The sequence below is a fragment of the Rissa tridactyla genome, chromosome 9 (genome assembly GCF_028500815.1).
Source record: "Rissa tridactyla isolate bRisTri1 chromosome 9, bRisTri1.patW.cur.20221130, whole genome shotgun sequence".
Classification (NCBI taxonomy): domain Eukaryota; kingdom Metazoa; phylum Chordata; class Aves; order Charadriiformes; family Laridae; genus Rissa; species Rissa tridactyla.
Genome location: NC_071474.1, coordinates 36,302,711 through 36,330,078, shown reverse-complemented (window position 1 = coordinate 36,330,078; position 27,368 = coordinate 36,302,711). Strand labels below are relative to the sequence as shown.

At 38.6% G+C, this 27,368-nt stretch overlaps 1 protein-coding gene across 11 annotated transcripts in view; it reads left to right on the top strand.

Moving 5' to 3' along the window:
* The first annotated feature begins 514 nt into the window (after positions 1-514).
* LOC128914740 (phosphatidylinositol-binding clathrin assembly protein-like) overlaps positions 515-27,368 on the top strand; it is a 31,581-nt gene continuing 4,727 nt past the window's right edge. For 2 of the 11 annotated variants that reach the window (XM_054214214.1, XM_054214213.1), the window contains exons 1-18: positions 516-1,030; positions 8,690-8,832; positions 11,621-11,696; positions 12,486-12,588; positions 12,791-12,884; positions 12,988-13,099; positions 14,155-14,261; positions 14,861-14,902; positions 19,610-19,695; positions 20,753-20,876; positions 21,439-21,575; positions 21,892-21,995; positions 22,868-23,014; positions 23,475-23,534; positions 23,636-23,746; positions 24,594-24,725; positions 24,849-24,879; positions 25,387-25,507. In XM_054214214.1, coding sequence (XP_054070189.1) covers positions 901-1,030; positions 8,690-8,832; positions 11,621-11,696; positions 12,486-12,588; positions 12,791-12,884; positions 12,988-13,099; positions 14,155-14,261; positions 14,861-14,902; positions 19,610-19,695; positions 20,753-20,876; positions 21,439-21,575; positions 21,892-21,995; positions 22,868-23,014; positions 23,475-23,534; positions 23,636-23,746; positions 24,594-24,725; positions 24,849-24,879; positions 25,387-25,507 — 1,860 coding nt within the window. In that variant the 5' untranslated portion in view covers positions 516-900. The other 9 variants (XM_054214212.1, XM_054214215.1, XM_054214216.1 and 6 more) reach the window with 9 other exon arrangements.

The window sequence follows — 27,368 nt, the reverse complement described above, 5'->3', positions numbered from 1 at the left end:
AGGTATGGGTACGGGTTACGGGTACAGGTATGGGTACAGGCTGCGCAGGAAAACTCGTCCCACCGAAAACTGTGAGATCACTTCCTCCGCCGCTCTGACATCACGCGGCCGCCCCTTGCCGCGGGAAACGCAGTGACAACCAGCAAGTTTTCATATTTTTTTTATTTTGAATCCACCCGAAGAACAAAGGGCTGGTGGCGGGGGTGTGTGTGTGTGTGTGTGTGTGTGTGTGTGTGTATGACCGAGCCCCCCCACGCACCCCCGGGGGCCCCTGCCGCCGCGGGCCGCGCTCACGACCCGCCAAACGCCCCCTGACGTCGCCCGTGACGTAGGAGGCCAGCGGGGCACGCGGCGGCACCGCGCGCGCTTTCCCGCCACACGCCGCGCGCCTCCGCCCCGGGAAGGGGCGGGCGGAGCACGAGGGGGAACAGCGCGCGCCGCGCGGCCCCGCCCGCGCCTCCGGAGCGGGGCGGGGCGCGGCGGGGGGCGGGCAGCGCGAGGCGGGCGGTCACCTGACGCCGCCGCCGCCGCGGCCGCCGCCATTTTGTCTGGGAGCGTAAATGTGAAAGGGAAAGCTGGGGCGCAGCCCGCGGAGCGAGGGAGCCGAGCCGGCTGGAGAGGGACCGCCGTCGCGCCGCAGGGCACCGGGAAGAGCCCTCCCCGCTGCCACCGGCCTCGCCGCTCGAGGGGAGCCGGTGAGGCGGAGCCCGGCGAGGACTCCCCGGTCGCCCTCGCCGGCGTCGCATCGGAGGGGGCTGCCGGCGCCCTTCCCCTGAGGAGGCAGCTTTCGCCCCCCGCCACCCCCGGCCGCGGGGGAGCCGCTGCCCCGGCCTTGTTACTGCCCGCCGCGGCGGGTCCGCGGGGGGAGCCGCCGCCGCCGGCGGCAGGGCCGCGCCGAGGATGTCGGGGCAGTCGATCACCGACCGCATCACGGCGGCGCAGCACAGTGTCACCGGCTCGGCCGTCGCCAAGGCCGTCTGCAAGGCGACGACCCACGAGGTGATGGGCCCCAAGAAGAAGCACCTGGACTGTGAGTAGGAGCCCGGCGGCGGGCGGGGGGGAGCGGGGCGGGCAGCCGCTCCGAGCCCCGGGACGGCCGGCATGGGCTCTGCCCTCCCGCGGAGGGAGGGAGGGGGGAGATGGCACCGGGGGGAGGCGGGAGGAGACACACACGCGTAAATCTGGATGAACCTGGCAGTTTTGTGCTTCAAAACTTATTTTACGCGTGGAGGGGGTGAGCTTTGTAACACCCCGTCGCGCCCGGGAAACAGATATGTTCCAACCCTGTGAACTCTTCCCGGTGAGACTTTCTTGGCTGATGTGCTCCGGATATATTATGTGCTTGTATATATAAGTACGTAATATGGATATATGTATGCGCTTATTAATGCGGCACCTGGGGAAAAGGTGGGTTAAGGGTTGTGGTTTTACTGTTGTGAGAGAGAAGTTAAATTTTCAAGTGCTCTTTCGTCCTTCTGTGCATCTGGTGGAGTGCAGCCGTTTAAGTATTTCTAGCTTTTTTGAAATATCATAGCTGTCTGTATTACAGCTCTTGAAAGGAGGCAAAAATACTTAAGCGAGGTAAAGGGAAGGGTGAAGGTGGACCAATAACATCTCTCCAGAATGAGAGTTCATTGCTGCTGATGTATTTAATCTTAATATGTTAAAACTCCTTTCCGTATACCCCAAGGTGCAGAAAGCTACCCTTGATATTTACAGAAGTATCAGTGGTGTTGCTTTGCTTCAGGTCTTAGTAACTGGATAGCAATTGAAGTTACTGTTTGACTGCTCGAAAGTGCCCTGAATGCTCCAAACCTTGTACATTGTGCACTGTACCGGTCACCGTCTACTAAAAGTGAAGTGTGTGTATCTTTCCATTAGGGAGAGGAAAGAGGACATGAAGCTTTATGCTGTTTTCTTTAAAGCCAAGGGAGCGGGCTGGTAGTTTTGCAGGACTCGTTCAAGTTGGTGGTGCCAACGGGAGTCTGTTGTTCAGGCTTTCGGAAGAAGCGTACTCAGTTATATTGTTTGACGATAGTTTGGCTCTCTGATGCTGTAATGCTCATCTGTTAATATAGACTTCTGGTGTGAGAGCTTTTGATGTGGCTCAAATAGTTAAAAACATTTGTAACTGATCTGAAGGAGTAGAATCTAGCTACAGTAATGAATTTGCAGCTACTGTGTTAAAATTAAAATCCTTAAAACTGTGTAGCTGACAACTTCTTTTTTTTAAAGTTACCTTATTTTATCTTGTTTTGTGTTCTGCCTGTGGTAGAACAACTAAATGAGGTAACCCTTGAGTCCAGAAATGGCAACATAACAGGAAGCCAGAAAGTGGTGACAGTTTTGCTCAATAGCTTGAAAGCTTCTGAAGCTTAAAAGATGTAGTGTATTGTTTGAAAATATCCTTAGGATAATGTAATCTACTATAAGTTACACTTGCAAAATAAGAAGATGGAAACCTGGAACAAGTCTTGAGAATGTCATAAACTGAGATTGTTTTCTGACTATCAAATTCCTTTGAATATCTTCTGAAACAAACCTGTTTAGAGCTGTCAGTCTCCTGAAGGTCCCATTCTGTGCCACATGAGTTCTGTGTTCTGGTGTAATTCACTTTCTCAGACTTTGATCTAAGACAAACAAAAAGCTTGTTGTTCTGAATCGGTGTCTGAAATAGAGGAATGCTTTGGTAGGGTGGGAAAGATAAAGATGTGAAATGTGTTATCACAAATATCTCTGTAAGGTGTTAAAAAAAAAAACCCCACCCTATGAACATTCTCCAGTCTTCATTGAATATACACAGGCCCTGCTTTTCAAACATCTGCAAGCCTTTGCATAGCACTTCTTATTTTTTTCACTTGTACACAAAACTTGTATTAAATGCAAGTGGATAAGATAGTGGTAATCACACAATGTATTTTCAAACATACAGGGCAAGTACTTTCCAATATAAAGGAAAACATAGCTTGGATTTAATGCAACATTGCTAGTTGTACCTTGGTCACTACATGTGTGTGTCATTAAAAATGCTGCATCATCTGGTATTGTGTGTAATTGCTGCTCAAGAAAAAGCCTCACCAAGAACATGTTTTTAAGTGTTGCTGTAGTTGTATCAGGGATCATGGAGGAGTATCAGTTTGTGCAGTTATTCAGATTAATTCTTAAAATCCACTTATTGCCAAGCTTCCTCAGCAAGAAAAACTGTAATATGACAGTATGGACTTTTACAGGAAGATGTTACACATGCAGTGTGTGAACTAGTATTAAGAGTTTTGGGTTTTGTCTGGCTACTAACTGTTGAGTGGTATAGTCGTAATTTTTCTTGAAGAGCAAAAAAACCACACACGTAAAAAAAAAAACCACAACCTAAGCAATGTCAATGGGAATACTTGGGGTTTTTTCCTTTTAAAGTAGGTCATGATGTCCTAAATAAGTCATCAGATCTATTTCTGTAGTATTTTGTAATATTTAGGATAACATAAAATGTTAGAGAGAGGCTGATCTTTTCTCTTAGTGGAGCACCTGAAGGTCTTGTCTGTTGTTCCTCAGTGTGGGTTCTGTCACTTCCCCTCAGCCTCCTGAGTTTGTGTTGCGGGGGTAGATAATGTTTTTGGTGACGTTTCTCTTCTTGGCTAACTGTTGAAAAGCCATAATAAAAAATGAATAAATTAAAGCTGTATCCAGGCTGGTAACTGGCAGAATAGACTTGCGTGTAGATCAAAATTTAGAAAAATGCAATTAATTTAGGGTTTGTATTTTAAACTTTTAAGTGAACATGGTAATAAAGGAAAAACTGACTGCTGTTTAACTTGTATACAGCCCACTTAAGAAGTGCAGCGGAGGTAAATGTTTGTGTTACTCATCAAAACTTAAAACTCCCATACAAGCTCTGGAAGTCCTGTGAGAAGTGGTAATTCAGGTGCTGTAAAATTCTATCATGTAGCAGATTTAGGCTCTTAAGCATTTTGCTTTAGGAGAAAGTTCAGGTCTCCATCAAATCGTTGCAAATTTTTAAGTTTTGCCAACAATATCATGTTATGACTGTCACAGTTTTGGGTTGGTTTTGTATCTGCCCATTCTTAATTTTTGGCACCTAGAGCTCCTGACTGTCGGGTGAGTGCTGATGCCGGGTGGTTCTTGCAGAGTTATGTCTTGAACTCTTCCACAGGCAGTAAGGTGGCTGTCTTTAATTTGAGGCACTCTAGTAATCTGTGAAGCTTTTCAATACAGTAATTGAGGAAATTTGACTTGAACAAAAAATTAGTTAATGCTTTTATAGTCTAAAATTTAGGGGTTTTTATTTAGCAATTGCTTAAAGCTTTTTTTAAAAACTTCAAATGAATTGTTGCATTCCTTAGGCTACATTGAGAAAGTTTGCTGAAGTGGCTCTTCTCTTTTATGTATTTGTAATCTATAGTTTATGGTACAACTTCCAGAAAGTAATGATTTTTTTTTTCCAAGACTGCCAGGCTTAAGGAAAATGATCTTAATTCTTATGTCTGTCTCAGAGCAGTTTTAGTCCTGTGACAAAATGGAAGAGATAGGGGAATATTAAGTCATTATTATTGTCTTCAACTTACGTATTTACACTTCCCTTGAGAGACATCTTCCTGAATCAAGAAAATTATTACCTTCTTGGTACTTGAAAGTTGAAAAGTGTCAGTTTTTGTCAATGCCTGTTGAGAATTTTCCAAAAACCTTATATTTTTTTTTAATTTTTTTTAAGTATCTGGATTTATGCATGCTCTTCTCTGAAAAGCTGTATGATTTCATAGATGATGTGCCAGTATTTCAGATGAGCTGATGAAAAGAAATCCTCGGTACTCTTCTAGGTAGTAAGATTTCCACAGCTTTTCCAGGCTGCTTCAAAACCTCTATGGTACTTTTCTGGTTTAAAGATGTTTGATTTTTTTCTTTTCTTTTTTTTTTTCTCCTCTGTGTGATGTTAATATGTTTCTAAATTCCATTCTAGAAATAGCACCACAGTTTCACTTGCAGTTGAAATGATTCCTCTGGGTAATTGGCAAAATCCTTTGAGTTGTAAAGTGTTTATATAAGTAGTGTGATAAGAAAACGAGCATCACTTGCCCAACACATTTCATTCCAGTTTTTGCTGCCAACATCCATATGCAGTTGCCCAGCTGTCAGTCTCTCAGGTGTGTGTGTTCCTTTATCCTTACACATGCATGGTGTTAATAGCCTTTTCCTCCTTTGCTGCCAGCTGAAACGGATCCATACAGTTGTTTCTATGTAGATATTCCTACTGCAGATTTAGAAGAATCATATTAGAGAAATGACACTTGCTTTTTTTATGTATCTCAATTGCTAGAATTCAAATGTGATGCTAGCTTTATTATTACTAGTTGTAAAATAATAGTAATAAAAAAACTTGCCTGGAGTAGCCTTATGAAAGAGTCTTTTTAAACTTAAGTTTTTGCAATACACTCTTAGAAAAGTCCAGTTTTGGCCTATAAAACGCACTGAGATTTTTTTTTCACTGTTCGCTCTTAGGTTAGTATTTTAGAGATGTTTTATTTGCCTAAGCATGCGTTCTTTGGTGTTGGCAACTGTGGTTTATTTGTGTGTTCAGGGAGATTTTGAAGCCAAAGACCACAATTATGCTAAGCGCCCTCAATAAAAATCATCTTCAGGGGAGCCAGGATGTGTTGTCCTCACCACATGCTGAAGTGCAGCTCACTCAGGTCCTCTAATCTCAAGCACAGCTTGGATTACTCACTGAGTAGCCCTATGTATATGAAATATTCCCTTTTGATTGCTTTTTAAAATGGTTAAGCTCAAATCTTGCAGAAGCAAGTAGCCCATGCTGGAAAACCCTAGTAGCACTTTTACAGAATTACTGGGACATGGAATCTTGGGGAATAAAACAACAACGTGTGAACTTCTCAAACGTACCAGAGGTCAATCAACTTCCAGTCTGTTAACTGTCACTTGACAGAAGACTTCTTTTAGGATTGTGTACCAAAGCAGAAGGCTGTTGCTCCCTTATGAAGGTAGACATCTGCATGGCTTGTTGTGGTAGTAAACCTTCATGACGGCATGATAAGCCAGAGCTTTTTTTTGTGGATGTTTGGCTTAAGGGGAGGTGATCAGTTGCAGCATTTGATACGGTTGCTAACAGTAGGATTTCTGTCATGTTGTGCCTGAGCAGCACTGTAAGAACACATTTGTTATAAGTTTTAGACATAACTATATGTGAGGGATCTCTGAGTTGTTCGGCATCATCTTAGGGTCTACTGGAACATCTGCTGGTAGACCGTAGCTTGAGGGAAGGTGACAAGATTGAGATCTCTGTGGAGAGTGCTGGCAAAATATGAATGAAATTGTCTTGGCTAATTTGACTTGAGAGCAGAAAGTTTTTTTGTTTTTTAACCTGCATCTTCCCTCCCAGTTTAATCTATTACTTAATAAGCACTCTTAATACTGAAAATCTTCAGTGAAAAATTTGACTTGCTTAGTGGTTGTGTGAAGGAAAAGGACTTTGTGCAGAAATAGTATTTTCAATAGGCTATCTGTGTGGTCTTTGACCTCAGCAGATCAATGGAATTTAACTGCTGCCTAGTAGTAATGTTATAGGTATTGCCCTGTGGAGAGTTTTTGGGGCTTTTGTTGTTTGTTTGTTTGAGTTTTGTAAAATGAAAACAGGACTTGTAACAGTTCTGTGTCACTTCTGTGCTGGCAGTTACATCAAAAATACTGAGCAAGATCTAACAGCAGTGTCTTCATAATGTTTGCTTAGAAACTGATTTGATTTCGGAAGACTTCTTTTCCTTAATGTGTGCTGGTAGAGAATTACTTAGAAATGTTGTAACAAAATTCTCATTCAATAGATGAGGCTGTTGAATTAACATTACAGTTTTCTCTATGTATGAAACCTGGAATTGGGACATGCTCCATTATATGGGGCAATAATTGTCTACAGACTCTCTGGTCTTCTAGAAATTTTAAAGTACTACTTAATTTGACACAGCATCTCACAATGATACAGCCATGAGTGGTAAGCAGCATCTATCATGTGACTTGGTTTTGAGAATCTTCAAATTTGTCAATATTGAAATATTTTAATACTACATCAACAACAAGATTTTTATGTAAGCTTGCTTAAAACTTCAGAACTGCTCTTGTTGTGTACTTACTAGAGTGTTTTTGTGTGTTACTGTAAGGATGAAAGTTTTCATCCCAGTTTGCATGTTTTGTACGTATTTGGAAATCTTTGACATCAGAATGAAATCAGTAACTTACTAGAATTTGCATTTTATAGTTTTCTATCTTGACAAGATACTATCTAAAACTCTTTACTCTGTTAAAATTACTCTGGCTATTCAATTATTCTAAACAGTGATCCTTAATCAAAGGACTTTATGTTCTTAATAAACAGATTTTTAATTAAGATACATCTGTAATATATTCTGTGCAGTAGAACAGATAGAAATTCTAAGTGCACTATTTCTATGAAGTACTTTGCCCTAAACTACCAATGCGTGGTGTCTTAAGTTCATGTTTAAACTACTTAATGATAATGTAGTCTGTCCTCTACATCCTGCTAACAAGACAAATAAGTTGGCTATCTGAGTGGTGCTGGCACCTCTGTGTTCACTTGTTGCCCAACTTCCCCAGCACTTGCCCTTCTTCAAGTGCTTGTCCAGACAAACCACGTAAACAGCGATGCTGCTCTGCAGCCAACAGGCTGCTTAGAGGCTTGGCTTAAATAAGAGGCCACAAAGGAAGCTTTTCAAACTAGGTGTTTGTTTTACTGGCCTTGCCCAGTCCTTAGGGTGTACTTTGATCACACCTGAGACAAATTTAGCTCAGAGAGAATAAATGTCTCCTGTGCATGTCTTGAGGGGTTTAGAATAGTCCTGGGTTCAGTTCTTTGCTCTCTTCTCAGCAAGTGCTTTCATTGGCATTCTCAGGCAGGCTTTTTTCCCATGTATCTGCAGGAGCCTGTTCTAGTTTTGTACCAATACTCGGGCAGAGACTCTGACCTCCCAAGTTAATGTTCTATTATTGAGTTTATAATTGGTCCTGGACACAAGGAGCTTTTTTTTTTTACATACAAAAGCCTGAGACCTGCCATGATCTACCATAGAATACTCAGTGTGTTGGTGATTAGGTTATTTTAGTTAAGTGGGAAGGTGTATAGATGCAAATTCTTGCTTCTGATATTTATAGAAAAGAAGCTTATTACAGGTTTGTAGCATCTCATTTGCTGTCATGTGTGTCAGTGTTCACGCTTAGGCTGGAGTTGCAGGGTACTTGCTGCCTGTTGATCTCATGAGGTATAGATGTCTCGGCTTTTCCTTGCTTCCCTGATTTTCATTTTTGTGGTTAGATTGAATGACTTCAGGCATTGAGCATCCAGAAGGTCTACACTGGCTTTTGGTCAATTTAGAAATTGGCATAGTGTTTCTGCTGGGCGCATTATTTATTGAGGAGATATTGAGACTCCATAAAATTATTGAAATGCCTTTGAAGTTCATACTTGGAGTCTTTCAGTAAAATGCAGTGAATTTGAGCAAGGAATGTAAAAAAGCTCAATTATTTCTTAAACAAAGGACTGAAGCTAATGTTTCCAGTATGAATTCTCGGTGTAAAAACACAAGATAACATGATGATCCTCTTTGAGCATATAACTCATTGTAATGCTTTGATTATTTTTTCTTTAATTTAGATCTAATACAGTGCACAAATGAAATGAATGTGAATATTCCACAGTTGGCAGACACACTCTTTGAGAGAACTGCAAACAGTAGCTGGGTTGTAGTGTTCAAAGCTCTAATTACAACACACCACCTCATGATGTATGGAAACGAGGTAAGACATTATTAGTTCTGTTAAAGTCTCCTTGACAGCGTTTTAAAAAATTGTCTCAATCTATGAAGCATTAGATACATACTTCAATTTTTCAAAGGTCTTTGTTTTTATGCTGCTGATGGCTGTGAAGTACTTCTCCAGAGAATAAGATATTCCTTTATTATTTCAATACCAAAATATATCAGTGTTTGCAATTTACCTGCAGGCATCTGGGTTGGGCTGTGAGGGAATAATAAGTGACCTTTCTAGAACAGAGACTTGAAAAATTTCTGATGAGCTCTTCTTTATTAGGGTAGTGCTTATCAGTAAGAGCACAGCGAAAGAGTCTTGTTAGCACTACATAAATGTGCAGCCAACCTTTTAACAGATAAGAATACTTAATAAAGGAGGGAGGAATATGGTAACTAGAATATTTGGTTCTCCAAGTTATCATCTAATGGGCTAAATCTTCATATATTGTTGCTGTTAACATTCCTCTGAAACAGGTTTCTATTGCATTTGGTTCATGTAAACTATTTCATCACTATTTATTAAAAGCTTACCAGACAGTAACATGGCGTTAGAAACATAGCCTCTTGTACACAGCCCTTCCCTTAAAAACTAAACTTTGTCGTGGTCAGGCAACAGTTTAGTTGTGAACTTGTGCATAGTCATTCTCCTAATAAATCGCTGTTGACTACTGGTAGTATTGAAATCATGATTCTTAAAGATACTGCTTCCAGCCATTAAACTGCTCTGAAAACTTAGTGTTGCCTCCCCTCTCTCCAAAGCTCTGTGAACTTAATTGAAATGACCTGTAAAACATAGTGTGCTCTTTGTTAACACTTACCCAAGTTATTTATGGGCTTAAATCGTAGTTTCAACAAATAATAAGCTGAAATTAGAGGATAATGAGAAGTAAACACAAAGTAAAATTCACTGCTTATTCCAAGTGTAAAGCTAAACTGAATGCTGTAAATCAGTTTGTATATTTTATTCTCTCTTCCAATACAGCTCATATCTACACACTGAAACTTAAAAGAAAAAAAAAAAGCAGACAACTGAACCATAGAAAAAAAATCAAAACTTAGAGTTGTGGTCTACCAGTCAGTATCTGTTTGTCTGTACAATGATTCATAGTGGCAGAACAGTTGAATTTTCATGTCTGTACCAAAACTGGTCCTCAGCTTTGAATGAGTGCATTCAAAAGATTAGTTCCTTTTAATCTACTGAAGTGACTAGAACACTAGTTCTGTAATTTCAGGTGGAACATGAGTGTACTCCTCACTCTTCTAATATGTTAAGAAACCTTTTTCTTAAACAGATAAAGTAATTACCAGATGTTTGACTTCTATTTTAAGTACAAGTAAATATAGCAAAAGGTGAAAATGTTCTCTGAACAATCACTGTCTTGCAGTTTCTTGTTCAACATGACTACCTGTTTCTTGTGATGAAGTTTTGGGTGAAACAGATTAAAACTACTCTCACCTGTGCATTGTGCAATGCAAGACCCCTGACATCTGAAGAGTGAGAGTTAGCCTTGGCCCTTTTAAAGTGAGATTCAGAACAGATTCAGAACTAGTTTTGAGATGTGTATAGACACCTTTTGATATCACTGTTCTGTTCCTGATTATGTTCCAGCTGTTCTTCTGTATCTCTTTGAATGCGGTACTAAGATGTACAAAGACCAGATAAACTAACTGAAAAGGAGAATAAGAAGTTAAAACAGTGCCAGAGCTGTTGGTAGTCAAGCTGTGTGTTGTAGACTTGTGTGAAGTCTGTACCTATAGGCTGAGAACACGTATGGAGTTACTGATGAGGTGGTACTGATGACAAGTTAGGGAATCATTCGGGCCCCTTGGAGGGTGAAAGTACTGCTTTCAGTTTGAATAGTACTTGTGAGAAGAATTTTCTTGTTGCTGTGCTAAGCCCTCATTACAGTTCCCAGAGAGCAGGTGCTATACTGAGCCTGACTGAAAATATGCTAGTTTTGTGGAGCATGACAACACAAACCTGGCAGACAGGTAGATTTCCACTGTGAAGGAACAGGCCCTGCATGCTGCGGCAGCAGAGGGATTCAGATCAAAGGTGTAACAAGTTCCTTAAGCCCTACTGATCATAATCCTCTTTTAAGGACTAAAACACATACAAAGAAGCAAGCAAGAAAGAAATCACAGTCATAGGAGATCTGTGTGGAACAGTGGCAGAGAAACTTTTAAAACTGCCTTGCTGCCTGGATGTGTTTGTCTCTTACTCTTGCATTATTTATGGAGCCAGCTATTAATTGTCAAAACTTAAATGTCTTTTAGATAGCTGCATTATATTATATTATGTATTATATACATATATAATTATATCACCGGTGCTGCAGCTCGCCACAGTTCCAGAAGCATTTTTGTTGCTAAATACTTTTAAAGTTTGTAACTAACCCATCTCCCACTTCTACAGAAGCAGTAGAGCTTTGCAAACTTCAGGAGCTTGGATAATGCGAGTGGTATTTCTGTTTTGTGTTTTCCAGCTTGTCTGTTCTAAACTACAAAGTTAACGTAAGCAGCTTCCTCTAGGGTTATTAGCCTTTTATTCGTGGGCAGTGATATCTTTTTATTTAGTTTAAATCTATATTTTTGCTGGAGTTTTGGATTTCAGAGGCTTTGCTAGTTAGTGGTTTCAAGTTTTCCTGTAAAGTTTTCCCTTTTAAGTAATTTCTGTTGTTGATAGAGGTTACAAGGTAAGTGTAGTTTTCTTGTAATTATCTTAAATGTTTTGACTCTCACAACAATGATATTCTCAACTTTTTCTTCACCAACAGCGCTTTATCCAGTATCTTGCATCCCGAAACACTTTGTTCAATTTAAATAACTACCTGGACAAAAGTGCCATGCAGGGTAAGGATCTTTCATTGAAGGAAATAACTCTACTGCTTTTTTGCTCTGTGATAGTGCCTATGTCAGTGCACTCTAGGAGACAAATGACATGGAAATGAAAGTGTGTTATGATTTATATTCCATGAAGCACCAAAGAATGTCCATCCAAGAATGTAGACACAAGGAAAGCGAGATTCTGAGTTTCCTAGCTGAGTGCTAGAAATTTGTCTGTAATGTGCATAAACAGCTGTAAATTTTAAGAAGTGAACTCTTAATGCTGACTAGAATAAACCTTATGAATATTAGCACAATGATCTATTTTTTGCCATTGCATTTTAGTGTCTCAGAATTAAATGTTTACTGTTAAGGTGCATGGAATGATAACTAGGATGTCCTGTATAAATATTGAGAACTCCTTCAAATGTCCGAGAAGTCTTTTAATTACTTGCCAATGGTAGAAAACATTTTTGGGTCTTTATGTGGTTTTTGAGGCGTTGGCAGATAAGTTACCAAAGTCTTCAGTATTTAACTAGGAATACATTTTTTTTGTCTAATTTCAAGAACATCTTAATAACAGCTGCTTGGTTCTTGCCTAATATTTTAATGTATTTAGGTGTTTATTCTCATAATTGCAATGAATGCTTTCCTAATCTTAGAAAGTTGGGAAGAAACTGTAACATTACATCTCAAGGTGAAAAACAGTTCTGCAAATTGATGTAAAATGGGCTAGTAGGAGAATAGTTCTTGAAAATAACTTAAAAGAACCTGTTCCCTCTCAAAATGTCTAACTGAAAAATGCTTAACTTTTAGGCTATGATATGTCTACCTTCATTAGGCGATATAGCAGATACTTGAATGAAAAAGCACTTTCGTATAGACTTGTAGCAGTTGACTTCACCAAAATGAAAAGAGGGTAAGAGTGTTACTGCTTCTTTTGTTCGGGCTTTCATATTGGGGGTGGCGGGGGGGTGGAGGGAGTCGAAATACCAGGTGTACTTGAGCTTATCATAGATTGGTGTTCCTTTTGGCCCTTTGAAGCAACATAGTACTGTTGAAACAGCATAATACGCTGAGATCTTCTGGTAACTTGTACACGTGTGGCTTCTACTCTGTAGGCTAGATGGAGTGATGAGAACCATGAATGCTGAAAAGCTTCTGAAAACCCTTCCAATCATACAGAACCAGCTTGATGCACTCCTTGATTTCGATGTAAGTACTTTAAGATCAGTATTAGGTAACACTCTCATTTTTGAAGTGAGAGTTTCATTATTTTATTAAATACTAATTTACTTTCTTATTGCTTTCTACACAGGCAAATCCAAATGAACTAACAAATGGTGTTATAAATGCTGCCTTTATGCTCCTCTTTAAAGATTCCATTAGACTTTTTGCAGCATACAATGAGGGGATTATTAATCTTTTAGGTATGTGAGAATTTTTTTAGCTTTTGAACTTTTGTGAAAGATGCTGAGAGAACTAAGGAATATAGACAATTTCTGACTGCGGTTTCTTAATAAAATCTCTGCTCCATTACCATGAAGTAAAGCCTGTCTTAGTTTCAGTGGCAACTAGCATAGGCTTAAACATATGATTCTACCTAGAAGAATACATCTTGAAACAGAAATTGAGATGAGAGGGTGATTGGCGGGACTAAAACAAAGATGCCAGATACCATAAATGCGCAGTGGATAACCTTTGCAATTGGACTGTAAAAATAGTAGTGAGATACTGGGTATTTTGAGTATTTAGTATAGTCACGGTATGACTGACTTCTGTTTTCCCATACTACTTTGACTGTTCACCTTTACTTAGTACCTGAATCTACGTGAGCCTAGTAGATGACATGTAGGCCTTTTTGTTTAAGAGCGATAAGCTCTTAGCAAAGCCTTATAATGACTATTCAAGCAAATTTCTGAGTTAAAACATCTGATCAGTTTGTTTTTACTCAATGAAATATCTTTAAATATATAGAGCAAAACCATAAGTGAAGGATGCAATTGGTACTCCTTTTGGTAGGTCAGTTCAGTGTATACCACTTCAGTAGCCGTTCTGATGTCTTTTGGATACTTAGCCCATTTACAAACATCAAAAAGTATTGATACAGGGTCTAAAAATATAAATATATACCAGGAATATTTTCAGATGGTAAAATATTTTGCCTCATTGCCAGTTAATAAGCTGACTTCTTGAAAATATTCCTCTGAGTACCAAATTTAACAATTGCAGTGATTCGCATCCATGCTTAATAACGCTTTGCATTATATTCTAATGTACTGAAATAGAAAAATCAGTGTTTTTCTATTGACTGACTTATTACAAAAGATGTCAGGTATTCGTGTAAACTTTAAAATCGGAATAGCTTTGAGTTACTCCTGTCTGTTCTCTCCCTGAAGCTTGTCTTGAATTAACTTTTGTAATACTGTGTCAGCTTTTTGCTGGGGAGGCTGTTACCTTACAAAAGTTTTATTTGTATCCTCAGAAAGGTACTTTGATATGAAGAAGAACCAGTGCAAAGAAGGCTTGGATATTTACAAAAAATTTCTAGCCAGAATGACCAAATTGTCAGAATTCCTCAAAGTAGCAGAGGTAAATCTACATCTATGAAAATGATATTTAGCTGCCTATACTGGTATAGTAGTCTGTATTCATAACAACTTCACAAACAGAGTAATGTTTGCTTAACTTCTCTATACAAGGACGTATTCTACAGATTAGGTATTTTAAAGATTGTATATGCTCATTAAAATGAATTGAGATTCTTGGGATTTTCATTAGCCAGACAACATACTAAACTTTCTGAAGTGTTGTCATAAATTTCATGAATGGTGCAGAATGTATGAACTGAATGTTACGGTCTATTTGCAGTGCTTTCCTTTACTGTAACTGCTAAAAATGGAGAATTAGTTCCAGTAAGCAATGTTGGTGTTTCTAATGCTGCCAGTAAGCTGTTCTGCATGAAAAAGTTAAGCTGGATGAAAAGCTGGGTTTGCTTGGAGGCACAGTTTAATGCATTTGTGATTTCTAAAGTGTGTACCTAGTGAAACTTGTACCAGCTCAGAAAGTTATGAATATCCCTTTTTAATATGTTAGTTTCTATGTAACATTCAGATATCACTGTCTTTTTTTTTGTTGCTACTGCATGTAGTAATGTACTTTTTTCTTTCTTTGTTTTTTTGTAAACTCAGCAAGTTGGAATTGATCAGGGTGACATTCCAGATCTTACTCAGGTCAGTGTACATATATTGATTAACCCAGTTATTTTCTTTGTGTTTTTAAAGGTTGCTGTGTATCATAGCAGTGGTTTATCTCGAGAATGTATTCTCTTCTATGTATTTATATATGGGAAATATGTATGGTGATTTTCCCATGAATTACATGTACTCAGTACTTGCACTTTGCGGGTCTTAATAAGATCTTTTGATTGTTTAAAGCAATAAAACTTACAGAAAATATTCTTCAAGAATTTCCAGTATTTGTTGCAGCAGATTCACTGGCATGTAAGCCACAAGCATCTTGCCATGCCTTGAGGAAAACCTTCCATTTCACTGTAACTTAATGTCTTCCAATACACTTAAAGATTACAGTTAGCTAGTTCAATCAAGAATTTTTTTCTTTCCCTTGAGGTCTGGATAGATTTGATGTTTCTATATCAGCATTTAACGCTGGCTTCAGTATTACTCAGTAATATGAGGGACGTGTGCAATACAGGTTGTGCACTGGAAAATTTAGTCTAAAAGGCAGAATGCAGGGAAATGCCTTCTACTGAGGATAAATTGTGGGGCAGAAAGGAGGTGAGAAAGATGGTTTGACCTTGTTGAACAGGAAACACTGATAGTCCACAGAAGTGCACAAAGTTACTCTGCAGTTCCTCCCTTTTGTAGGGACATTATGTTTCTAACCTAGGACCAACCCAACAGGGACAGAGGTATTTGGTATTCTTTCTGGAGTGCAGAGTAACCTGATGGGTAGGATAAATAGCTGTCAGGAGTCTCAGGCAATAAACCGGAGTGCCTTAGAGGTCTAGAGTACTCAAGCTGTTTAAGTGGAGTCAGTGTGAAACAGTTAACATCTAATGTGTAAACTTTGGACAGTCCCATCTAGTCCTACACTACCTTCACAAAATTAAATTTCATGGGTTAATAATGTAAAAATATACCTACTGTGAAGATTTGCCTATACTTCATCAGTGTCTTTTTAATATGGAAATGAAATCTAAGCCACAAACTTCCATTGTCAGTGTTGTTCATTACTCCCTTTGCATCTGAAATACATGTTTCAAAGTACAAATCTCTAATACTTGCTCCTAGCAGTTAATATTAACCCATTTAAGAACTTCCAGGCCTTTGTCATAGGAAAGAAATATGACTGTAACCAGCCGGGTAAGAGCAGGTGATGAGTGAAAACAGTAGTTTGATGTTTCCTATTGGTGTTTGATCTTAGCATCTTACTCTTTTTATTAGTATTGCAGTATTCAGCTGGTCTGTATTATGCTAATCAAATTATACTCAAGTCTGAAGTTATACTTCAGTGGGTTTGTGTGCGCTTGTCCAGTTAATTGGGTCATTATAAGGTTTTTCAAAGCAGGGGTGGTTTTGATTTACTGAGAACAGGAGATTTAACTTCATTTTGCTGCTTTTTAGATCTGAAACTTTCAGTGAGCAAAACCCTTTCTATCTACTGTTCTCAGGACATTTTTTTTTCTAATACCTCAGATATTTTTGTTGTAAGTGCACTTAAACATGAAAGGCAACTCTGAACTGTGGTGGTAGACATCAGCATCCTGTGTATTTTGGCAATTTCAGTGCCACTGTTAAGCATTCCACTTCCATAGTAAATTTCATGGCATTTAATAAGAGTTGAATAAATGAACATCCATTTAGTGCCCTATTAAAAGAATTTCCTAAAATTTCTTAATACCAGGCTTTCACAAAAATTTAATTTTCAGTCTGCTTATGTTTCTGAAATAAGTCCTGATGGGATCATGTCTTTTGTTTCTATTCTGGTCCACCATATTTAGTTTTTTCCACATACTTTATTTACATTTCTGGTGTGTATTCAGTTCTGGGATATGCATTTTTCAGAGTTCCCTTAAGCTGTCCGTGACAAGAATGGGTTTCTCTTTAGAGATTTGTTATTACTGCTGCTGTGTAGCTGCTTTTCTTCCTTGATTCTAGTGTTCACACTACTGACGCTTTTACCAGTTCCTGTAAAGAAAGTATTTTCCTTTGTAGGAGCCCTGTTTCGCAGTGCTGTTGCTGACTTTCTGTTTATAGCTGTTGCTGTATTTCATGAATGCAACTGGGTCACTTTCCTCTGTATGGATGTTGGTCTGTCAGGTGTCTTTGGGTGTGGGGAGGGAGGCTGAGTCATAAAATACAGCCTTGTTCAAATCATAATGTTTCTATTAGCCCAGGCACCTCTTCTGACATAAAACTACTGAGATCAGTTCACTCCAAATTTCGTCTCTGATGTTCTGTTGGATATCTGTAGCAATGAGAAAGTTCAGAGAACTTATGGTTTGTTGGTTTCAGGTTCTATAGTTGAGGGGATTGTTTAGAAGATTTTAGAAAGAATAAGTGTAGAATATGCTTTTCCATACAGATAAGTTTTAGTGGCCTTGAAAAAAAATGAAGACTAGGAAAAAAAAAAACTTTCTGGAATTAGGGTATAGCCTATGGCTATTAAGATTATCTATCCAGCTGGATCACACAGTGCCTTTTGCCAACTGCTGTTCCTCCTGAGAAGTAAAAGTAAGGGATTTCTTGGTTTGGGCTTTTTTTTTTTCCTGTCCCTGATACCTTTCCAGGAGGGTATTTCAGAATGTTCCCCCTTGGGGTTTAGCTGTCTGGTTTGAACACTGAATTTATTCGTGACCAGTTGTTGAGGTAACTACACTGTCTTAGCTTACCTAGCTCTATTTACAGAAAAAAACACCAACTCAGGCCTTAACTTTAAGACAAGCTGTTCTATAGGATTATTCTAATTGGTTTTCTTTGTGTCTCTTGTAACTTGAATTAGCCTTCATTGAATGTGGGAAGCTAGAATTGTGCTCTGTATTTCAGAGGGGAACTTACCAAAGCCTTGTGTTTAATACTTTTCCTTGTTCCAGGAAATACTTTGGTCTAGCTTTTGGTACAGAAGGACTAGCAAGGGCAAGCTTGTTTTTCTTCCAAACAATGCTTATCATATCTGTTCTATGTACTGCAAGTTGGCAAGTAGTAAGAGAGGCGTAATGTCTCTGAAACCCTGCTAGATGAGGAGGATGGAGCTGGCAAGTAGATTAAAACTTTAGAATTTATTCCCTTTATCTGAATCTGCAGTGGGGTTTATTTCACTCTTTTTATGGAGTGTGGACTATGTAGTTAAAAGCCATGAGAGCAATGGGGCTAGAACAGCAAGGCAGTGAACTCTTCCAAAAGTACTAGCCCAGTTATTTTGCTTGATGGAGGCTGTTTTTATAGGGTGATTTGGAGAAATCTTACCTCCTACTAAGACTGTGTAATAAAGATGAGTTCAAATTTATTCTGAGCTTTGAAGCTGTTTCCTTTGGTATGGAAGAAATATTTCTGTAGTGGGTACAAGTATATGGCAGAAACAAGGCAGGTTATGATTGGTGCTTTTTTCTTGTTTTCTGTAGGAGCCAAAGCAGCTCTGGTGTGCCTTAGTCTGTGTATTTTAAACTTGCTCTTTTCTGTTACCTGTCAGTTAAAATCTTTCTTTCAGGGACTGAATAATGTCATGGCTGTCTTCTCCTAAGTCTTGGTAAGCTTATGAGTGTTGGTCACCTAAAACTCATTTAGGTGTCTGAAGTCTTAGCCGAGGTGTCTAGCACCTGACTTCCTGATGGATTTAGGTAGCAAGAAGCCTGTTTTTTGGAATCTTCTTCATTCCTTTAAAAACAGCTTAATATTTAAAAACTTTTCAAAACTTTTGGGGAGGAGGGAACCACCAGAAACCACCTGTATTTGGGGTGGTGTTGCTAGTTTCTGATGGCTTCTGAGTAATTGAGTAGGTTTATTGTAGTCATGTGTTGAATAGCTACTTGGTCTGCCATACTGTTGTTGAGATGAGGTTGGATTTGATTGCCTTTTTCTCAAACCAAACATCCTGCTGTAGTCAAGTGTATCTAATGCAAGCCTTTGACTGTAAGTATTTGAATGGAAAGCGATTGGCTTTTTGTTGTTACAGGGAACACCTCTTTTATGAAGAAAGGCTGAGGGATTTGGGTCTGAGCGGGGACCTTATCAACACTTATAAATACTTAAAGGGTGGGTGTCAGGAGGATGGGGCCAGGCTCTTTTCAGTGGTGCCCAGTGACAGGACGAGAGGTAACAGGCACAAACTTGAGCATAGGAAGTTCCACCTAAACATGAGGAGGAACTTCTTTACCCTGAGGGTGGCAGAGCACTGGAACAGGCTGCCCAGAGAGGTGGTGGAGTCTCTGTCTCTGGAGACATTCAGAACCCACCTGGATGTGTTCCTGTGTAACCTGCTCCAAGGTGACCCTGCTCTGGCAGGGGGTTGGACTAGATGATCTCCAGAGGTCACTTCCAACCCTAAGATTCTACGATAAGGGATCAAAATGCAAAGGCCTTATTTTGGTACTTCTGCAAGTTTTAAGGGAATACTGCTTAATCGGCTGTGATTATTGGATTAATCTTAACATAGCAAATACTATCACCAAAAACAAGAATGCAACTTGCATTCCCAGAAGCAGACCTATTCTGGTGGAAAGCTTACTTCATGTCCCTGTGGCTCTTTAAAAGGAGAGGCACCACAACTGGGTAGATAGAATCCAGGTCTGCAGGATGGCAGCGAAACCCAAAAGCACAATTGATGTTTTGTTTGTTTTTAGTGGATGGAGAAACCAATCTGTGTACTAAACAGTGGTGTGTTGTCTAGAAGCAGTGTTTTATAAGTCCTTTTAACTTTAGGCACCTAGCAGCTTGCTTGAAGCACTGGAACAGCATTTGGCTTCTGTGGAGGGAAAGAAAACAAAAGAAGTCTCTGCTGCCAGCAGGTAAGCACCCAATGAATTACAACGATTCCTATACTTAGGATTTGTCATCTTCATATTAAGAATTTTCAGGATTCAGTCATTTGGTGTTCTCCTTGGAATTTTATTCACTTCCAAATATATCCAAGTATAAATGAAGCATCTAGTGAGTAGTAGTCTGATAGCTTAGTCATGTTTGAAATGTCTGCCTGTGTTTCTGACAGACTCCTTATTATGCTCTAATAAACTACTGAGCTGTACGTTACTGTTTTAGCTTTTGCTTGTTTGAAGTCCTTTGGCTTCTAAGACTTTTAAGGTATTTGGGTTTTGAAGCTTTTTAACCAAGATAGGATGTTATTTAGCTTTATTGTAAATTATCTACCTCTCAGACCATGAATTTATCTTAACATGCTTATAGAAGTTCTTCAGTCCCTTCTCAGAACAGCCAAATTGGCTTAGATACTTTGTGCTGACAGGAATTGTATTATTCTTTCTGTCAAGTATGGTATCGATTTGTATGAACAGTACTTCTGACCGAAGAGTGATGAGAGATCTTTAGGCATAAGCATTCTCTCACAGAAACTCAGTAAATATTGAAGATCTATTAGTGTAAGCTACATTCCTGAGTTGCTGTCTTGCTCCTCTACCACAGTATTCTGCTAAAAGGTATGCTATATAGGGAAATATACTAAAAGGTATACTATATAGGGAATAACTTCTGTGCTTTGTTTACTGTGATATGTATAATATATACAAACAAGCTTTCTGTGTCTCTGCTGCTTGAATGGATTAGAATTCCAGTCTAGTCTATATGACCTTAAAGAAAGAAGACAACTGGTATGTTCTGCACTTTCCAGTTCCTGCCTGCTGAAACTTGAGAGAGTAATCCTGTGCTGCTTTTTCACTGAACTCCCTCATTATTTGGGTGTCTGCTTTTCTGTACTAAAGAGTAAGGGAAGACAAGACTGGAGTGGAGGGGGAATGGCATACAAATAGATAATGCACTTGATGATTAAAATAGAAGTGATGTATACATGACTGTTTTTCTTAACAAAACTTTTTTAATTATTACTGTTTTTAGAGCTAGTGCCCTATCCAGTGCTGTTTCCACACTTGCCAATACAGGAATGTCATTTAGCAGGATGGATGAGAAAGAAAAGCAGCAGGCATTGGAGGAAGAACAAGCTAGACTGCAGGCACTTAAGGTACTATATTTTTTTACAAGTTTGTATTCTGAGATTATTTTTTATTAACTGGATACAGGTGGAAACCAAGATTGGCTTAAATTCTTGGTGGGGGAACGCTCATCTTGAGAGGCCATGGCTGCCAATATGTGGTGACCCTTCTACCAGGAGTACGATTGGAATAGCAGACAGATGATATAAACCATGTATATTCTTCCTTACAAGATATTATTATTTATCTCAAAGGTTCACAAAATAAATATACAACAATTCTAGGTTACATCTCAGCAGCCGAACATACAGCATTGCTACTGTAAGACTGATTATTGGTAGGAGGGAATTATTTTTGCCCATGTTGTATGGAATGTGGCTTTAGTGTGATTTGATTTTTAAAGGCTTTGTTAAAACAAATAATCCTATCTCTAATTTCAATAATTTTTCTGTTTTCAGGACTCTACAGAAGAATAATTGTTTTATTTAAGATGATAATTCAAATTTCTTCTTGGAAGAGGTCTTTGGGACCTTCAGGCAGGGTTAAGAAATTAATAAAACTAAAATGCCACCTGTATATCTCATCTTTCAGGAGCAGCGATTAAGAGAGATTTCTGTAGTATCAAATTCTACTTCCACATCAGCATCCCCAAGCACCTTATCAGGAAAAAGTGTGAATACCACCGTAGCTGTTGACCTCTTTGCGGTACCAGCACCCACAACAAATAGGTGAGAGATACTTTGCTTTCTGAAGCAAACAGAAATTACTGTATTGGCCTGTAGTTCCACAATAAACTGCAAAGCACTGATCTGAGTTACTTCTCAAATACTTTTCAAGAATAACCTTTTGCTGATGATTTCCTGGTGTATTCACAGGAATTTGGGCATTAATCAATAAGTGCTTAATTACTAGTCTTGTTTTGTACCACTGTTATTGATGGGCTACTAGTGGAAAAGAGGAAAGTGAGATTGGTATCAGTGTTTGTATAACGCAAGAATACAATGCCTACTACATACCTTCATATTTCTCTCTTTTCTTATTCAGCATGCCCAACCTTTCTAGTGATCTTTTTGATCTTCAGCCTGCATTTGTTCCAACTGTGCAGAGTACTCCAGCTATATCAACATCGGCAAGCAGCGCTTGGGGAGGTAAGCTGAGATGATGATTTGACTGTCTAAACGATGGGTAAATTCTTAGAATACAAGAGTAAAATACAGATTCATACTTAAATGAACCTAAGTCTTAAATCTTAATTACTTTGCATCCAAACATTTTTATCCTTGACAGAATATTGAGTAAGCCATCTGAAAGCTCTGGTAAACTGTTACAGAAAAGTTACCTTTTTTAACATGTAACAGTAGTGTCAATGTACAGTAGCTGGAATGAAGGAGCTATTTAATAAAGGGGATGGGTAGAAAACATGTAACTAAAAATCAAGGTTTAAAAGTGCTGGGAAATAAAAACTAAGCAGATGTAACTGAAAAGATGCTCGACTACTGTTTCCGTTCCATTAAGTGATATTTAATACACTTTTCATTTAAAAGGTGTTGGTGACTTCAAGTCCTTATCATAAAGCTATCGTTGTTCCCAGTTTCTTGGGCACAGCATTCTGCCCATCCCTCCAAAGAATAATCAGGATAAAGGTCAACAAAATGTCTTAAATGGTGAAATAAGGCAATGGTAACGTCATTGTAAGTGTTGGTATTTTAATAGGTGGAATTGATATGTGCTATTTAAAAAATAGATTCTTGAAGCCAAACACATAGTATCTAACTCTTTTGATTGATAAATGTTCTGTCATTTTCCCCCTCCCACCCAATGGCAATACTAGAATTATTTTCCCTAAATAGAGCTATTAGGATTTTTATCTGAAAATGAGGATTTGTATCTTTAATGGGCTGATGGTGGAATACTTACAGTTTGACTTTGTCTAGAGATTCTCATATGCAATCATTTCAGTCTGTTTTTCTTTTCCATTATCTGTACTCTGTATTCTTTCCTTCACTTCTGCATCTGAAAGGTCCTTTCTCGTCCTCAAATGGTTGTGTTGGTTCACCACCTCATCTGGACATCTTTGACATGAAGCCAGTTGAAGAAGCTGTAAAATCTGCCACCCCTTTCATCAATTCTGCTTTTTCCTCCAAACAAACAGTGGAACTGTTTAGTGGTAAAAAACCAAGCAAACCCCATGTAACTTCTTTGCAACTGGACATAATAACACTAGTAAACTGGGCCATGTAATCTTTTTGTGGTTTGGACCAATTGTCACTCTTTATTAACAAGTAAAAATGGTGCATTAATTCCAGATGTAGTAAATGATATGTTTCCTTAAAGTTTTATTTCTATGTTTGAAATAACTTACTGTTTTGTTCAGCTTGCCTGGCCTCGACATCCTAAGACTTGCGATGTTGCTGGGATTTTTGCTGATTTCTTTCAAACTGCAACCTCCTTTCTCTTTTGTAATGGGGAATGCAGGAGTTACTTGAGCTTTTCAAATTTCGTAAATAAAAAAAAACCCTTTTTATTACTAAAAATTCTTAATTTTTAATAGCAGACTTAATTTTTTGGGTCCCCGCTTCCTTTTTCTCTTTTAAACTGATCTTATTTTCTTCTCTCTTTTTACAAAGATGACTTTAGTGCTCATAAACCTACATATGCTTCTGTGTATCATCCTCTGACTGTTGATGGTAATTTGATTTTATTTTTTCTAAAAAACCCTTTCTGGTTTCACTGTAATGAGTGGTATTACTCCACAGGTGTATTTGATTACTCTAAACTTTTTTTTCAGGTTTTCCTCTTCATTCAGCTCCTCCAAGTACCACCTCTTCAGCAATTAATGTGGACTTTGATGCTGTTTTTGGAGGAAAATCTACAGCACCAGAGTACAGGACTGCAAGTGGTAAAAACTGGCTTATGACTAATTTATGCCCTACAGGCAACAGTTGCTTAACAACTTAGTGTAATTGCTATTGCAGTTCAAAATTTAATAACTTAATACGTTTGCAAACAGATTATAGGGCTCATAAGATAACAGGCAATCAGTTCAATCATAGTTGTTTGTTTTAAAATTAGTGTTAACTAATAATGGTTTCCTCTCTTTTTGCGGGAATGAACTTTGAACGTGGCCCACTGGATATCTCTTAATGGGTAAGCTTATGTTAATCTGTTTTCAGTACTTATGACTTCAGTGTCTTCTCTTGATACATGATAATTCCCTCTAATTTCATTGAGAGGTGTTGTACTTATGAAAAGGCAAAACTAGCGGTGTGTGTGTTGCTTGAAGACTAGCTGAGTTATGACCTTTCTCTTGGTGCTATTTTGCTGTATATTCCAGGTTCTTATGAATGTATACCAAAGGAACTCTTCTGTACATTCAGGATATTAGCAGTATTATGAATTTACTGCTGTATTGTGTTAAAAGAACACTTTGAAACTTTAACAACCTTCTTTCTTCTTCAGTTTTAGGGAAGATTCATCTTAATTTAAAAATACCAGCAGTTACTGCTGAAGTAAAATTAAAGATTCTACTAGATGTGTAGCTACAATATCGTATTCCATACAGAAATAGGTGGTTAAAATCTGCTTCTGTCTAAGCCTTAAACACTTGCAGCATGTTGAACCTCTGCATATAAATACTCAAGCTATTTAGTGCTCTCTAAAGGAAATACCTCTCTGGCTTATGGATGTCTTTTATTAAATGCAATGTAACTGTTTTGTTAACAGTTGCTTTTATGTTCTTTGTTTAGCTTTTAACTTTCTAGATGATGTATTGCAACCCACAGTACCGCCACAAAGTCAAAGAGCCACTTTAGCCAACCAACAAAGCGGAAAAATTTTGGCAAATGACCTCGATTCTTCACTTGCTAATCTAGTGGGAAGTAAGTGTGAAGCTTCTAAATTTAACTTTCCCATTTGTCACTGAAAACAAACCAAGTGCCGCCGCCCCCCCCCCCCCCAAATAAAAATACTTAGGGATTTTGTTTGTTTCTCTTTGTCCCTAGATCTTGGCTTTGGAGGAACTCCATCCAAAAAGTAAGTGCACACATGAATTTATAATATTCTTACATGACTACGTGGTAGTCTCTGGCACAGTTTATCAGCACTAAAATAGCAAGAGTCTCAACTCCTGAAAGTAATCTGGTACCAAGTACAGAGTTGAAACAGTGGGGTTGTGGTCAGTCACCATAACATGGTCAGCCTTAACTTCTGAAGTAATTTGCTTTAGTTTTGCAATTGCTGTATTTTTGCTTAAGTATTTTTATGAAGCACCATAAAAGATCTTGCGGTTACATAAACTCCAGTTAATCATTATGCTGTACAGTGCAGTAATGATAGTTTACTTCTAACACAAAACAAAACCTCCAGATTTCATATTTACTGGTACAGAGATATCTAAGTAGTTACTGAAATTCTGAGTGTTTCTTCCACCCATAGATTTCAGCTGTTTACATGTATTAAGGCATGTTTTGGTTTTCCATTATGTTGTTGTTGCTCTGGCTGTTGACTTTCTGTGAAAACTAATACACAGTTTCATTTTAGATCAGATATGCAGTGGACCCAGCCTACAGAGAAAAAACTCACTGGTGGAACAAACTGGCAAGCAAAAACAAGCACATCGACCACGTGGAACCCTACTCCCTTACCCACTATTCCACATATGGTAAGTTCTGTACTATTGAAATCACACTTCATTCTAGCAAATGCTACCTCCCTGCTTGAATTAACTTGAAAAGAATAGCAAAGGCTGTTTGGGACAAGACTGGGGGCCGGGGGGTATGCTTGTAGGATCACTTCTCAAACTGAGTGAGGTAGAGATTTCACATGCTTTATTTCCCTCACTATAAAACTTGTCCCTTAAAGACTTACATCTCAGGTGAAAGGCTAATTATTTATCTCAGTCCCTAAGTTCTTTTTGAATTGAAACAAATGAGCCCAAAGCAGAAAATTTGATGTGCATGTTTGAGATGCTCCTACCTGCCTCCCACGTGCACATACATGCACCTTTAAGAATCCGAAGAATGTGTTTCAAGGGCAAAACTGCTGTTCTTTCCAGTTTTCTCTCCTTTTTCAATTTTATCACATGAAACACTGCTGCAGCCCCTGCAAGGCACCTAAATTATCAGGTCAAGCAGCACTTTGGACTTTTGATAATGGTCAAGAGCAAATTCATATTTTTAACACAATACAAAATAGTAAGTGGAAGTTTTATAGTTATTTAAACGAATAGTTCTCATTTCATCTTCCCAATGCTTTTAAAAGAAGCTTTTAAAAGAAATTTTTAAAGTATATTCTATTCATAACATTCATACAAATACAAACCACTTCTGAACTATAGCTGTCTTAGAGAGAAATATAATACTTATCTTGGTTATATGTACAGCTAGGGTAATTGTCACATTTGCTATGAATTTTGGACTGGTCTGACTTTATTTCCCAGTAAGAGTAGCTTTGCCCATAATGCCTCATCTTACATGAGTTTGCTTATTCAAAATTATCAAAGTTAAATAGAATATTAAATCCAGTATTGGACTCAAAAATGAAACTCAAATTCAGATGAGAGGATGTCTCAGTGGTATAGCACTTTTATGTGAGACTTCTGAGAAAATCTCTTTATCCACTCTTGATGCTCTAGAACGTGTTATGTTCAAGTGCTAATGCATTCTTACTTCTGAAAGATAGAGGGCACCTTCGCACATACTGATCACTGTGGATTTGGGTTTGTGTTTTTTAGTTCATGTGTTCATGTTTAATACTTTCTGGTCTAAGCATGTGAGTGCTTTATGTCAGGTACCTACTCGCTCATTTGCTTGGAATTCCAACAATTAATGATGCAAAGAACTAGCTCAGAGATGAGCATCTTTAAAATCAGTGCCCCGGTATTGGAAAGGCCTAACTGTCCTGGCTTGGTCTGCGGCATTCAGAGTACTAACCCTTCAATTCACGTATAGTCTGCATACTCTTTCATAGCGAAGTATTTTAACTAGCACTCCATTTTTAATATAACTAGCACTACTTAACAATGCATGGCAATATGAAGTGCATGCATCACTGTGCTTGTGAACCTGATATAAGTTATTACTTGCTTAAGATGCACTTCATTTTTCTTTTTTTGTATTGTGATGTGTTGCAGACATCAGAAATTAGTATGTGAGCAACACTTAGCAGACTCAACTTCTTTTGCTATTTGTTTCTTAAGCTGAATGGTCGCTGGCTTCTTTGGTTTTTTTGCTATGCCCTTCTTGCACATAGTGGGAGGAAGAAGGAATATTGCATGACATGCCCTCTAAAAGCTTCTTACACAAATGTTTATGCAAGCAATATACTCAAATCTGGCTAGATTTATTAAAACTTCTATTTTTTTTTCTCTAAATCTTACTCTAGTGATAGCTTTCTAGGCAGGGAGCCTATCCAAGTTATCAGACATAGTTACTGATGTTACTGTCCTTGCCAGTCTTTCCTCCCTCTTTAATTGTTTTAGTAAATGAGTTAGGTGTAGTTACAGATAGTTACAGTACTGGACT